Raw genomic sequence first — 16,173 nt, 5'->3', positions numbered from 1 at the left:
ACTACACACAATATAATGTTCTTAATAATGAGATTACTTCACGTAAATGACTTGTATCCAGAACTTGTTCAAGTAGTGTCACCTAAAAAATGAATGTTCTGGTAATAAGCCATAAAGCTGATAATCATTTATCAATATTTCTGTTTGCCAATTACTTCGTTTACTCCCATAAACAAATTTGTTAAATAATATTGCTTAAGTTAATCATTCTTTGCAAGCAAATTCATCATTGAAGATGATCTTATCATGCAAGTTCAATGCGTCAAATCCTGTGCAAGCAAGAGAAAATAGTTCATAGATAGGGTATAGTGTAGGCAAATATCCTTGTCAGGAAAGCATTCATGGACCACAAAAGTATTTGCATGAGATCCCACAACCAACTGGGGAACATTTCTTCGACAATTACTTTATTTCACCCCTGTAATTGTGTCCTGCAATTTCTCATTACTCATTACAGCAGAATATGATTAAATACTGGTATCACCCAACTTATAAACTAAACTACAATTTTGCACAGGCTCATGAAGAAGTTTTTGCAATAAATGCTAAAAACTAGCAGCCTTCATAAAGTTAGATTTTTTATAATTCAGGAGAGAACTTTCTATAATAGTTTTTAAATTTTCCCAGAAATGTATTCTTCAATGATAAATTGTTTTCATGAAGTTAGTTGCAAGATCAATAATCCAAAATGGTTAAACACTAATTCTATATTATTTATTTTAGATTTCTTCTAAATTCCATTTTTTGAAAAACTTCCAAAATGTGTAAGTGTAAAGATTTTGAAAAGTTATTAGGGTCATTCCATTGTAATAGAGAGGTCCATGGAAAGCAATTGTACATTTCTTCCTGCATCCCAAAAGAAGGCTTTTAGTAGGGTTTGTTGCATATGCTTCACGTTTGTCACAGAACAATGCCAATTTAGAGTTTGACACAACTAGATTGAGCTCGCCAATAAACTCACATTCTGCTATTTGCAATGAGGTGCTGGTTCATATGGAAGGCATAGTTTTCTTGGACCACACTTGGAGGTATTGCTGCTTGGACCACACTTGGAGTTATTGCTACTTGGATTGGACCACACCAGAATAAATTGATGCTTACCAATAATAGGCGGTTTCTACGTACATGCATGAAAGAATACCATCCCGTCTTTTAGTTCTTCAGGTTATATATACCTTTCATACTACTATTATCTGATTTTGCACACTACTCTATATCAGTTCCCCACTTCGCAAAATATTGTAAGTTTCTTATATTTTAATCCATAATTCCATTAAAAAAAATTAGTATAAAACTGTTTAAGTGACTGAGAATAAAAAACGTTTTGTAAAACAAAAAGAAATTAGAAGTTTTAATGTTTTATATCAGAAACTAAGTAAATAATGTTCACAATCTTATGGGCTAGGATAGAGATTTACTTGAAAGAAAAGTTGGAAGAAAATTTATAACACTAGTCATATCTTAGTTCTATTCCTTCAATAAATAAAATGGATGATTTACTAGTCTCACAGGTATAAAAATGAATTAGACTAGTACAGTCTGAGTATCTGCAGCAAAAATAAGCAGGAAGTTTTAGTAGCAAAGAATTCAAACTGCACTTGAACCTAATATTAATTACGAAGATAATGCAATGTTACAACAAAACTGACATGTCGTCAACAAATTAGCCTATATATTGAGAACTTGAGCCAAAGGGATAAATCACTAATGTGATGGGATGATTCTCAGCAAACATGTTTTCTGAATCAGAGTTTAGGAGCCATATTTACGCGGCTTTAAGTGCTTCTATCACCCAAAACTGAATCCAGTAAGCGACAGTTGGAAGCAGCAATTGATTATGTACATGAATCTGAAGAATGGAAATCCATTATTTATTGTTAGATGAAGCAGCAACACATGAGCTTGATGTCACCTATCCCCACCCTCATCTTCTTGATCCTCAAATTGATTTTCTTCTTTAGTGATCACTTCTGCATCACCTTCATGATTTTCAGCACTTTGTCTAAAGAATAACTCGGATACAGAATCATCCTCATCTACAACAACCTCTTCATTTTCCTTATCTTTTGATAGAGAAACTGGACCGCTGTCCATCCATGCAGGACACCGGCGAGCAACGCCAAGAGCTTTCCATAACTGGGAAGTGGAGGGGCTAGAAGAATTCTTTGATACTTCAAAGGAGTCACGCCGTGAACAGGAGCATTCGGGTACTGGATGAGAGAGAAAGGATTGCAGCTTTGATTTATTTGATGCTTCTATAATTCCATCAAGTAATGTTTTTGTCATATGCCTGCGAACCGATTCTAACCACGTACGATTTGCATGATGCATGTGCTCCCGAATCTCGTCTAAAAGTTTAGCAGCTTCCTTTCTGCATCAATGTATGCATGATTACTAAGTATCATAACTGCCCATCTTCAACTTTAAATGGCATTAATGAAGCTTCTGTTTGTAAACATATGAATTTATAAAAATGTCCTAATCATGTTGCTCTAACTAATACATTGCCTTCAGTTGCCTTGGATTTTTAATGACACAATTGACAAGAAACATTATATTAAGGCTTTGGAAACATCGACAACCTTATGTTATCTTTTAGTTAATAAGTTTCTCAAATATGAAAGAATTTGAACTTTCAAGCAAAAATTGCATTTACATACATTGAAAATAGAGGAATTTACCTGTCAGGTCTAAATGTCTTTGATGCTGCTGACTGATATAACCTGTGCCCCATCACCAAGCTAGCAAAATTTGGATGCCCCTTCCCATCAAGGTCAAATCCAGGGATGAATACATCAGCTTCAACACAAATCACATAATCAATAGCCTCCCATAGTAATTTATGGGCATTGATCCTCAGTTCCATAACTGTATTATCAGGCTCATTATCACTCTCAGCAACCCAACCCCACCAACCTTCTATGTTGTATGATTTTGGCCTTGCTGGAGGTGGAGGAAGTGGGCGAGGGCGTGGACCTGCATTTTTCCAAGCTGCACGCTTTGTCACTTCTTCAGTGAAAGGTGGTGGTCCAGGAGTATTAACAAGGTTCACCTCTTGCCCATAGAGCCTAATCATCTCCCAAGGAGTGCTTAGAGAAGTTCTATCAATAACATTTTCGAACATAGCATGAAGAGGAATCAACATTCTTTGACCACCAAAGACTTCTCCCCCAGATACATATATAATCGCATCCCTTGAGTATCCATATGCGCGCAGAAGAGTACCAATCTGCAAGAGACCATATAATCAACCAGGGTAGTAATCTCTCTCAAAACATATGGCATTGGTATAAATCTGCAATAAGTGTAAATGACCAATCTTTGGAGAGAGTATACAACCAATTCATTGCTGATGAACAATTTGACTATAAAAAACTAAAAGAAAATCTTACCTCCTCGGGCATTAATGGACAGGAACCTTTTAGTCTTTCCTCGGCTGAGTTGATTAAAAGCTTCCCCTTGACAATGCCACGTTTAATCATCCAAGACCGTTTGTGTTGAATAAGTTCAGTATGTACATCCTAGCAAAAAAATCATCATAGCTCAAATATTAAGAGATGAGGAAGTTTAAGAGACAGTTATCACAGATTGATCATATACCTGGAACAGTTCTGCACAACCATGATACGCTAAAGATTCTCTAGTCATGCCAGGGTCAAATGCAATGAATGGACGGCCAGGAGCTCGTAACCTACAATCATATAATGAACTGTACATAAGCCAACAGGAGAGAAAGTGTATAAATGAGAAAAACAAACTTATATGAGAGGAGAGAGTGAACTTGCCTCTGCAAAATCTTAGCAGAAAGTTCCTGGATTTCTTGTCGAAACTTAAGAGCGTGAAAAGATACTCTGCATCTCAACCTTTGATATTCTTCAAAATCGGGAGGAAGAGTGGCCTAAGAAGGGAGGGGAAGCAAAGAGAAACAATCACTTGTAGGTACTTTCAATAAAGGCACGACAAGAACCATTTAAACTAACAGCTTGCGTGGTGTAGTGCAACTGCAAGCTGAAGAACTAAAGACAGAAGAATAAGAAGGATAGCAGCATGAATGTTGTATGTCACTCAATGTGGTAAAACACTAACATAATCTTTCCAAATAAGCTCATCACAGGCAATCCCCCAATTCAGAAATTAAGAATATCAATCCCAGGAAAGTAATAAAAGAAAGTTCCTTATACTGCTCTTCAACACATCATAGGGTTCCCAAAATTAAAATATCGGCAGTGTTTATTGGATTTCACCAAGTCAATTGCATTCAAACAAAAATAAACAAATTCAAAAAATAAACCTTTGAATTTGAACTCGTTAAGCAAAAGCTTCCTTTACCTTCAAGCATCCACCTTCAGAAACAACTAGTTCAACCACCGAATGTGACTTTAATACAGGGAGAACATGATGAAAATAATAAAAAGGTGATGCTGAATATGGAACTCTAAAAACAGGAATCTCTTTCTTTCTCCTTGCACCTTTTAGGTCTTTTGGAAGAGTTCTCACAACAGTGACGTCTTTTGCTAATGATAGGACAAATTGCTCTTCATTATATAGGTATGCAAAACTCTTGAACTGAGAGCTGGATAAAAATAATTATACAAAAACACAGTGAAATAGTTTAAACACATAATTTAGATCACATCAGACTGAGTTAAATGTAAGCTTCTGTAATTTCATGGAAGGATAGTAACCTTATTCCCTTGCTGCTGGTTGTTGATTGGATCTCAGGCATAGCTAATGTAGCATTGAGAAGACGAGCAACCACAACAACATCACATATCTGAAAAAACAAGATAATGCTACAGGTTCAGTTCAGAATGATTTAAATATAACATGTTTCAAAACCTTAAAACTTAGAACCACCCTTACCGAATTCCTGATCTCATGAAAACCACCTAGTATCCGGACAAAAATAAATCCATTTGTTTGTGAAACAGGATCTGTCAGGAAAGATAGAGATATTTTCTTTCAGAGAGAGAGAGATAAAAGATTAAACAGTAATCTACAGAAACAAAAGTGTCTTCCCTCCTGCAAGGAACTTATTTAGTTTTACATGTAATATAAAGTATGAAAATAAAGGCAATGTTATTTAAATTACAGTGTATCTTACATATAAAAACATAGGGAAACAAAATCAAATGCATGTTGAGCAACACATTTAAAGATCCAAATGTTTGATAATTTGCATGGTGAAATCTTTGGGATTATGAATGACAAAAAGTCTGACAATCTTGGTATATACACATGAAACATTACAGAAAATGAAAGGGAGGAAATATAAGATCAGGGCAACACATGATCATACTGGTCAAATTTTCTTACAGAAGACATAAATATAGAGATACACAAATTGAAGTCCAAACTCCACAGACCCCTTCGGATAACTCGATATCTTATATTATCAATGAAGCATGTTATTATTAGCTTATTATAGTAGGTGATATAATTGCTCATCAATGAGAAACACAAACATTCGCAGTACTACTCCAAGGATAATACATAAATTTAGACATCAATTATCATGGACAGGAAAGCAATTTTACCTCAGGAAGAAGCACTAAACGGAAAGGAACGAGTTCCAGTCACACAACATCAAATCACATGCTTATATATGATAGAGGCACTGCATTGGCTTTACATAACCAGATACTCCTAAGTCCATTCTTATAGTAGCATAAAAGAAGCCACGAAGAGCCTAAAATTTCTATAGATTGCCTATTTTTTTTATACAGTTCAGAATCAATAATCAACACACTTTGGCAAAAAGACTACCCCAAAATAAATCACAAGTTTGGTCAGCAGAAAAGTCAATATCAAATAGACCAGCACAAAAACCTCTAAAGTTTCAAGCAATAGAAATGTTGAGCAAAAAGATGAAACACGGAACTCACCAGCATAATTTCCTTGCGGATTTGAATCCGGATAAAGTGATTCAAGACGCTTCACCGGACCCCATAATCTTCTATGAGAAGGACTCTGCAGCACAAATAAGAACAACAAATATTTGAAACAGAAAAATAAAGGGACAAAAAACAAAATAAAAGAAAATCCATAAATGAAAACAGAGTCCAAAAGCTCATTGGGCAATGAATCCGAATACATAGGAGCCACACCGTGCTCCTAGTTCAGTTAAACGTGGCAACCGACTGATCCAAACCAATGAACAAAAGCAACGTTGTCGAGTTAATTTCCATGAAAAAAGAGAAAAACATAAACCAGCACAACAAATAACTAGACCCATACGCGGAAAATGACACGGAATGTTGTCCCTTGTCATTTTCCGGAGCACAAAGCCAAAACTTTGAACCGCCAAGACTCCCTAGAATGTTGGGGATACCACAGCAATGCAAAGGCAAAACCCCACTTGAAATTGCAGAAAAAGGTGAGATCTTTGCGTGAGATATGTGATTAGAGGATTACATTTGTGATGGGAATTGGTTTCTCGAAGATGGGTCTCCAAGAGAAGATTGTGATGGAGGAGTCATAGTCTGCAACACCCATTTGAGTGAATCTAGCAAGAAGGAAGTGAATAAAGATAGAGAAGGCAGAGAGCACAAGGCCAAAGAGGCCAACCCATTTCATCTTTGACTTCATTTTGAGTTCCCCTTTCATTGAGAAGTGAGAGAAAATGTCTCACTGTTTCTCTGTGTGTCTCTGCAGAAGAGGAAGTGAGAAGAGAAGAAAGGAAACTGAGGAAGGAAGTGTGGAAGATTCAGAAAGGCGTTGGAAGCAATGAGATTGAAAAAGGCACGTGTTAAAGCATGTTTTCTCCTGTCTTCATACACAGACCACAAAGAAGGGAGTGTTTTGTTTGTTTGAGTTGGATCAGGACAGGAACACTTTCTCTATCTTCTTCTCTTTCTCTTTCTATTTTTTTCTTTTCAAATTTTGTTTTGCCATTTTTTATTTTTCTTTTCTTCCCAACAAAATTTAGCAGTTTCAAGGACATGGAAACGGATGCTGCGCCCTTGTGTTCACATCTTCGTCAGCGTTATTAGCTGACCCATCATACACAGCAGGTAAATAGTAACTTTTGTGTGATATTTATATAAAAAATAAAAAAACTGTTTTTATTTATAAACAACTTTTGTAAATAGCTCTTATCATAACATACTTATGATTGTGGTTTTAATTAATAACATTTATGTAATTAAAAATTATTTTTATTTGATAAAATAATTCTTTAAAGTATTTTGGCATTTCCTTTTACAAAAAAAATAAAAAGCTATGTATAGATCTCATAATATTATGTAATAATTTTGCTAAAAAAAAGTAGTGATAAATTATATGTGGTTAACTAAAAAAATGTGTTCAACATAAATTTAGACTTCTTCCTTTCTATTTTTGTATAGTAAGTTAATTTCATAACATCTCAATCTTTGATTAATTGTTTAAAAAAAAAAATTGTTTATCCTTCTTTCCTTATATTTTCATCACAATTTCACCTTAAACTCTTGAACTATCTCAAACACTTCAAAATATGATCATTTATCCAAATTAAACTCATGAAAACATGTGTTTTTACCTCCCTTGTAATGTAATATAAGATATCTTATAAATTTGTCCATATATAACGAACACTCATAGTGAACCTCATTTTTATTCAAATGTCATTTAAAGAAAATGAATAAAATCAAAACAAAAAAAAACATAATTTTATTATCGCTCATACACTTTCAATGCAATGTCATCCCACTAAAACAATCAATGATCTTCAACTCTAAACATCACTTTCCATTGAAAGCCCCAATTTATGAACAAATGCAAGAAAAAAAAATATTTACCAATTTTAAAAAACATGTTTCAACTAAGCACAACCAACAAAAAAACACACAATGACAAAACACTGTCTTCTTCACCTCGCTTCCAGTCGCAACAACAATGAGACAATTGTAACTTCTCAATAACAAACACATTATTCTATACGGCAAATGATTAAAAAAAATGGGTCAAATGAAGTCACTATTTTGTTTCTCCTTCTAAATACAATCACAAAACCAATGGATTAACATGGACATTATAATAAAGTCTATTATAAAACTCATTAATGTGTATGTCTAACATAATATCTTACCTAACTTTACAAAATGTAAGAATTTAATAACACTTTTAGTGAGTGACGAAATTCAGTTCTTCATCAAAGTTCAACAACTAAAAATATATTTAACCTAATTTTTTTTCAAAAAAAAATTGTATTAGACTAAGATTATGATTTTTTTTATAGATATATTTACATTGGATTTGGATAAAAAAAATAACTAATGTTTTTTATTTGTTTAAATGAAATTATATTTCTTAAAAAAAATATAAATTCAAAACAAATAAATATAATCAATAATAAATTACTTCAGTTCGAAATAATCATCCATATTGATATAATATTTACAATTTTAATTTTAAATAAAGAAAAATACATTATTAAGTTCAACCAGAAATTGAATTCGATTAAGTTTAAAAGCTTATAAATCCATTGAATTAATTCCACGAATTTTATTTCGTAAAAATAAAATTAAGAAACAAGGTGAAATATAGTTTGACTAAAAATGTATTTATTTAATAATATAAAATATTTTAAATTACTATGTATTTTTTAAGTTAATATATATCTATAATAAAAAACTATATTTTATAAAATTTTGTCTATATTCATAATAAATTTATTAATTCGTACTATAATTATTTTCTAACTGATGGAAAAAATATATTATTTTCCACACTACCATTATTGAGACGAGCCACGTGTGGTGACGGTGAGATCCAAGGAAAAGAACACAAACTTATCTCGTATTTTGATCGTGATTTTTCGACCATAACGAGGATTTTATTTTACAATAATTTCTAATGTAATTTTTATTTATGAATTATGAAAACGAAACAATAATTTGAATTAAATAACGATACTAAAATACTTGAAATTGTATTTAATTCTGGTTAAAAATGAAAGGACATTCTATGGGAATAATACTGGTTAGTTAATTTTGCTTTAAAATTAATAAAAAAACGTAATTTTGAGTTTTTTAAAACTACCAAATTATTTGTATATAATTTTTAAAATTAAATTAATCATTATTTATAATTTCACGGAATTAAAAAATTATAAAGAGACAAAGTTAAATCTTTTAAATATTTTATAAAATTATTATAAATAATTGATATAGTGATTAGGAATTAAAATATACAAAAGCCTTAATTTATTAATTTGTTTTAATATTGAAACCACCTGATATAGTGCTACATTAACAGATAGAAAACTTTTTTTTTTCTTTGACCGGAGGACCTAACAAGTAGTCAAGTACCTAATTCTTATTGGACAGCTATGCCACTAAACCTAACTTTTCATATTAAAAAAATATCTTTTACCTTTTTTAATCTAAAATGTGTCTTTTTAATGTAACCTTATATTTTTTTTAAGAAAGATGTAAGCATATAGTTTTACTACTAGAGTTTTATATATACAAAATTTACAACAAATTATATATTATAAAATATTTTTATTTTTCACATTTTCCTTGTCCACTGACGCTTATGTTTAAAGTGGCAAAAAAATATCGTTAAAGTAGCACGATCAAGTTTCTATTGTTACGCAACAGAAGAGCTGAATAGCATTTTACGATCACATATTTTGAATTTTATGATAAAAATCCTTCATATTATATATTTATGAGTAATCTAATAGTGAATGACTTGATAGGAATTGATAGGAAACGATATGATAAAATTAATAATCTTTTACTAAGATATGTTTTAAATAGGGATGACAAAGTGGGGCGGACCGGTCCGCGGCCCGCTGGTAAAAAATGCGGGACGGACTGACCTTTTCAACTCGCATTAGCCCGCAGCCCGCGCGGGCCAACAGCGGGGCAGGGTGGGCTGGCCCGCTAATCAGCAAGAAAAAAAAAATTGGCACTTAGCAGCCGTAGGACAACATAATTAGGTTTTCACAAAATTTCAAAGAAAGAAATACAACACAGTCGCGTCAATAATGTTTATGTTGATGTTTAATGTTTTGGAATTAGGTATTTTTAATGTTTTGGAAGTGGAAAAATAGTGATATTTGATATTTATCTTAATGTTTAATGTTTTGATGTTTGACTATGTTTGAAAAGGAAAAAAAAAATTAGGTTTGATAGTAACAAATATATAGGTTTAATTTAACAATTTTTTAAGAACAAAATGTAAAAAAAAAAACGCGGGCTACTCTGTATACCCGCGGATCAACTCTTATGCAGGACGGGTCGAGAATTCTAGCCTACAATAACTTTGCGGGGCGGGCCAACCCAGCCCGTATTTTTACGGGCCAAGCACGGGGCAGGCCAATGCGGGACGGGTTGGCCCGCTTTACCACCCCTAATTTTAAATTACTCTAATATCATATAAAGAAATAGACTTAATTAGTCGTAATGGAGAAAAAAGGTTTTGATAAACCCTAATTGTAGAGAAAACTAAATATAAAATAAACTTTTATTCACTTGTATATTATAGAGTAAAATACATGGTGTATATAAGAGAAAAATTAAAACCTATGAAACAGAAAAGGAAGGTTGGGTCAAACAAACAAAGCCCAATAATTTAAAATGGAAAATTAAATATGCTAACAAAACTGACTCCTAAAATAATGTTTATATTTATATAGTATAAAATGTTATGTTTAGTGGATGTGATCTTAAAAGTCTTGATAGAATAAATAGATAGAATGGAATTTAGGTTGAAAACAATGAATGAGAGAAGTTTTGGCAATGGGAGAGTGACGTTGATGATTTAAGTATTGGTTTGAAAAATGGGAGTGTTTGAATGAGTTGCAGAGGTGGGTACACAACTGTACCAATGAGTTATTATTTTGGGACGCTTGACGATGACTTCTTGATAGAGATGCTATTCATTCCTCATTTCCAACCTTTCGTATTCCTACTCATTTCGATGCTTCATCTGCAATCAACCCAACTTTTATACATTATTAATTTCATTTTAGGAAAACACAACTAAGAGTATACTTATTCCTTTACCATATTCACAAACTTTTCTTTTATGTACTTATTTATTGGTAAAAAATATTTATTTTGATAAATACTTAATATAAATTAATCATATATTAACATTTGTCACTGGATAATCTCTTATAACAAATTGGTTTTTAGGTTTTGAGTGAAGTGAACCTCAACTTAGTAGTGAATGTGTCAAAGTCCCAATTTATATTTCAGGTTCTAACTCGAAAAACAAATGGAAGTTGAACTGATTTTCTCTGCAGTTATAAGTTATTCTAATGTAACATAGTCTCCAAATCCAACACCACCTAGATCGAATGAGTGGCTTCCTCCTTTTTCGACAACCTTCCCTTTTTTCGACGGGATATAACACTTAAATTCGTGAAAAACTGATCTCCATCTATAAATATGTATCTCCACTTTGCTCCAAAAACACATCTCATTCATGGCTTCCTCTCTTCTCTTTTAATCCTTTCTTCTTTACTTTTACTTTCTAATATTTTTTGATATTTTGGATTTTTACTATAGAGAAATTTACTTGCTAGTTCTGATCTTCAGTATTATTTGAGAAGTTCTTATTATATTCTGGAAGACTTCCACAATACACTATGTATAAGTCCTAACGGACCGAGATCATTCATGTTCAGGAAACTAATAAATTCATGTTCTCAACTTTAATTTTACTACATTTAAATGGTTGAGTAGTCTAGTTTATTATTCATGTTATTTATTTTTAATTAATTAATTATAACATTAGGGGTCAAACGGTCTCAAAACACTTACTCAATATTGACTGCCATAAGAAAAATGTATTAAAGTAAAGTATATGTTAATGCATTAAGGTAAAAAGTATATTAACATAGAATAAACTATATAGAAAATTAGATAATACACTTTTAATTATGGTAGATAAGTTAATCTTAACCCAATAGTGATATGATAAACCAAAATCATATAAACAAACACAACAACTAAAGCAAATATACATTATTATTACAATATTTATTGTATCAACATATCCAGTACTCATTTGAGTGTCAAATAACCTTTTGCACGTGCATTTTCAATCGAGAATCAAAATATAAACACTAAAAGAAGAGTTTAAAAGAAAAAAAAAATGACGAATGAATAACATGCTCAACCAATAGAAATTGTTGTCTCAACTTCTTATAAAAAAATATTTATATTTTTCATACTTATAAATTAATTAGACCTTACGAAATATTGTTCAAGATTTGATAGTAATAAAATGCATTTGCGCAAGGAAAAATTATTTTTTCTATTTGTGGAATTTTAAAATATAGTAATGATATAGAATTTGTTTTAGAACTCTACTCTTATCTTATTTCTAGTGAAAGATATTTCAATTAGGAAAAATAAGTTCACATATTTGTAAAATTTTCACATCAAGAATATAAGTTGGGTGGATCATAAATACTCCTATTTTCATATCTATTCGCACGTGAATCTAAAATTGTTCCAAATATTTAAAGATGTGATTTTAATTTTGTAGAGTCTAACAATATTCCATCTTTAACAATATATATCTGCTAATAATTGTGTTTTAATTATTTTTTTTTTACAATAACCATATATCATGGAATTTTTAAATCTATCTGGGTAGATAGATACGTAGAATTATAAATTGAAGAAAAAAGTTATCACAGAATGATTAGTTAAAGTAAAATTTAAAAAATGAAAATTATAAAATACAATTTCAAGTCATGTCAGAAATTAAAATAGAAAAGTTATAAAAGAAGAATCTGACGGGAAAGTTCAACATATCCTTTTTCTAGAATAAGTTAAATATATTACTGAAGTAAAAAAAAATATTAAAACTTATCAATATATTGCAGCAAAAAATGATATTTTTCCCACTGATATGAATTAATAATGTGCGAAAATGTTTTTTTTTTTCAGCATGAAGTTGAGAAAACAATTATTTTAATTTATGTAATACTTTAATTGAATTGGCTATGCCTAGAAAATATCTTGTGTACCTATTACAGCACACCAAGGCATGTGCAAACAATCTTATAGATTATGTTTCGTTTTCATGTACAATAGTAGGTGAGTTATTTTTATTTTTATGTTATTTTTTATTTGGTGTATATTTAGATGATAAAAGAAAATAAAATAAAATGAGATAATGGATCACATAAAAAAATATATTTTAAAATTTAGGATCTGTTTGTATTCAGTGTAAATTGACGAGGAATGGAAAAAGCAAATAAATTTAGAAAAATGAAAAAAAAAGTTAAAAAAATAAAAAAAAATTCAAAACATGAAAAAAGATTTGAAGAGAAAGTTGATTATATATTATTTTTTATAAAAATAGTAAATTATATACTGATTATATATATAAATTATATTTTAATATATACATATAACATTTATAATTTTTTATTAATTATTAATATTAATTTTCATATTATAATAAAATAAATAATAATAAAATTTTAATTATTAATATGTATTTTTATTAATATTTAATTTAATTTTAATTTATCTTAATTCTAATATATATTTCTAAATTCTTTTCTGTTAAATTCTTTTATAATTTTAAAAAAATATATTAAAAAAATTTTAAACTTATATTTTATACATTTTAAAAAAAATTTAAAAATCTTTTACCATCTCAGAAGTTTATCAATTTTTCTGATAAATTTACTCTAATATATGGCAATCTAAACAATTTTAAATTTTTTATGGAACAGCAGATATTTTTTTTTGTCTGATATGTTTAGTTTACAGTTTATAGAATTTTTCTTGTTTCCTACAAAACTACAAGATACTTAATTGAAGTACATTGCATTAAATACTTGTGTCCAAAACCACAAGTTTTTTTGTAGGTGTCACTGGAGTTGGCCCACTTTCCTTAATTGTACCACACTTCAATTGGCTCCACATCATGTGCCCAAACTCAAAACCTCATGTTCTATGAACATCTTCACAAGTACAATCTCTCCAATTATTACCCATCTATTACTACTATAAATTATTATATCAAATATTTGTGTATAAAATACTTTATACAAATATGTAACATAAAATTCTTAAATGTAATGTACACAACATCTTCTATTAACTAAAATGTTTAATTAGTGCTCTAATGATTATTTATAATATACATTTTTTTCTTATATTAAATATGATACTACCAATATGTAAACTTTTTGTTGATTTATTGTTATTTGATGTTTTAAATTATATTATTAAACTATCATTAAAATTATAATACCTCATTTACTTAATGATTTAATATGTATGATATACGACAACACATGTTCATGGAGGATTAGACATCTACAATGGTTTCACTCTCACACAGGGTCACACTCACAAAAAATCGCATATCACACAAATGTTGCAATATGTGTGTATCACCTTATAGACGACTAATCATCATTTTCAACATTCATATATATTGTCATATATATTACATCCATACATCGCTTGAAGGACTTCCTCTAACTCGAGTGACCTCATTTTCCATATATGTGAAAAACTTTATTGCTTTAGTATTATTGTGTTATTTGAGCAAGATACATACAAAGATCAAAACCAAGTTTTGTCCCTTCCTCAATCAAACGTTCACTTTCACGTTTGAACGATATGTTTGTTTAGTCACTTTCAAAAAGTTATAGAAACATGAAACTCATCACTTTATCGACACTTAAGCGAGCAACCCTTATTTGAACACCTTGACGTAGTTGCATGATTTATAATATTTCATACCTTATGCAACTTTACCACTCGTCACGTTGAGCAATCAATACATTGTTTGAACATTAACATTAATGGTATATTTGTATCCAAGCGTGAAATGACAAGGAAAGAGAGAAAACAATGGAAGTTGAAAAAACGAGAATAAAAACACGAAAAACGATGAAGTTTTTGTTTAAAACTTTATATACTTTGATGAAGAGGTTTGGAGAGAAAGACAATTATATATTATTTTTTTTATAAAATTAATAAAATATATATTGGTTATATATACTAATTATATTTTAATATATATATATATAACATTTGTAATTTATTTATTAATTATTAATATTATTTTCATATTATAATAAAATAAATAATAAATTAATTTTAATTATTAATATGTATTTTTAATATTTAATATTATTTTTTTAATTTGAATTTATTTTAATTCTAATCTATATTTATAAATTCTTTTATAATTTTTTTAAATTTATTATTTATCAAATTTGTATATATTTTAAAAAAAAAATCTTCCACAATATCATATCACTTACAAACTTCAATCAACTTTCTTCACAAATCAATTTTTTTCACAAATCTACTATAACATATCATAGTCTAAACAACCTTACTTTTCTCTCAAATCACTCCAAATTCTCCCTCAAATTTTTTCTCCAATCCAAACACATTATAAGAGTTTTTAATTTTTTTTGTGTGAAAGATACAAGAGATATGTACATTTTTAATGTTTTTCGTCTAATTGCGTAAAAAGTAATAATAACTATTAGGGTGCTATACTCTATAATAAAAATATTCACTTAATATTCTAATAAATTAATATTTTAATTATATTTAATTTATTTATTTTATTTAAAATATCATTATATTATTATAAAGAGTTATAAAGTGAGTATTTTCTATTATTGGCAATGTCAAATAAGCTTTATGCTAATTATTATTCCAATTTTTTGTTGCTTTACTCTTTCTTGATTTTTCTCCAGGTTCACACTTTCTTATGTACTGCAACAAAAAGCTGATGATGCAGATACTCTATCTTTTCCAACTTTAAACTAAAAACATTCCTTAACAGGAATCTTGATTATAAGAAAAAAAAAAGTCACCACTAATATTATTTTTTCTATTTTCATAATTTAAAAATATTATAAAATTTTGTACCTAAAATTAGTAGTCAAACAAATTATAAACCCATCATAACGTGATGGCACCGGATACATGTGTTTTTTTTAAAGATTTTTTTATAACATATTTTACAAATTATACAATAAAGAAAATATATATAATAAAGTGCATGGTAGGGTAAAGAAATAGAAAAAAATATTACATAAATTTAGTTTTGTCTGCGACATATCCAAATGGCAGAAGCTTTATGTCAAATCAATATTATTATTAGACTAATGTTAATGATAATAATCTTTTCATCAACAATTTTCATGATAATGATGATGGTATGATATACTCAAAGTAC

General features: G+C 29.5%; 1 protein-coding gene across 1 annotated transcript; it reads right to left on the bottom strand.

The window, feature by feature from the left end:
- Positions 1-1,441: 1,441 nt before the first annotated feature.
- LOC137826026 (O-fucosyltransferase family protein) lies at positions 1,442-6,962 on the bottom strand. The gene is made up of 10 exons (XM_068631869.2): positions 6,415-6,962; positions 5,886-5,970; positions 4,864-4,934; positions 4,686-4,774; positions 4,330-4,573; positions 3,786-3,898; positions 3,601-3,691; positions 3,393-3,521; positions 2,682-3,229; positions 1,442-2,371 (listed from the first exon to the last, which is right to left on the bottom strand). Exons 1-10 carry the CDS (start codon positions 6,604-6,606, stop codon positions 1,909-1,911), a joined length of 2,025 nt encoding a protein of 674 aa, XP_068487970.2. The 5' UTR covers positions 6,607-6,962; the 3' UTR covers positions 1,442-1,908.
- Between the last annotated feature and the right edge of the window lie 9,211 nt (positions 6,963-16,173).

The sequence above is a fragment of the Phaseolus vulgaris genome, chromosome 8, assembly GCF_051622355.1.
Source record: "Phaseolus vulgaris cultivar YP4 chromosome 8, ASM5162235v1, whole genome shotgun sequence".
NCBI lineage: Eukaryota > Viridiplantae > Streptophyta > Magnoliopsida > Fabales > Fabaceae > Phaseolus > Phaseolus vulgaris.
This window is presented reverse-complemented; position numbering and strand designations above follow the sequence as displayed.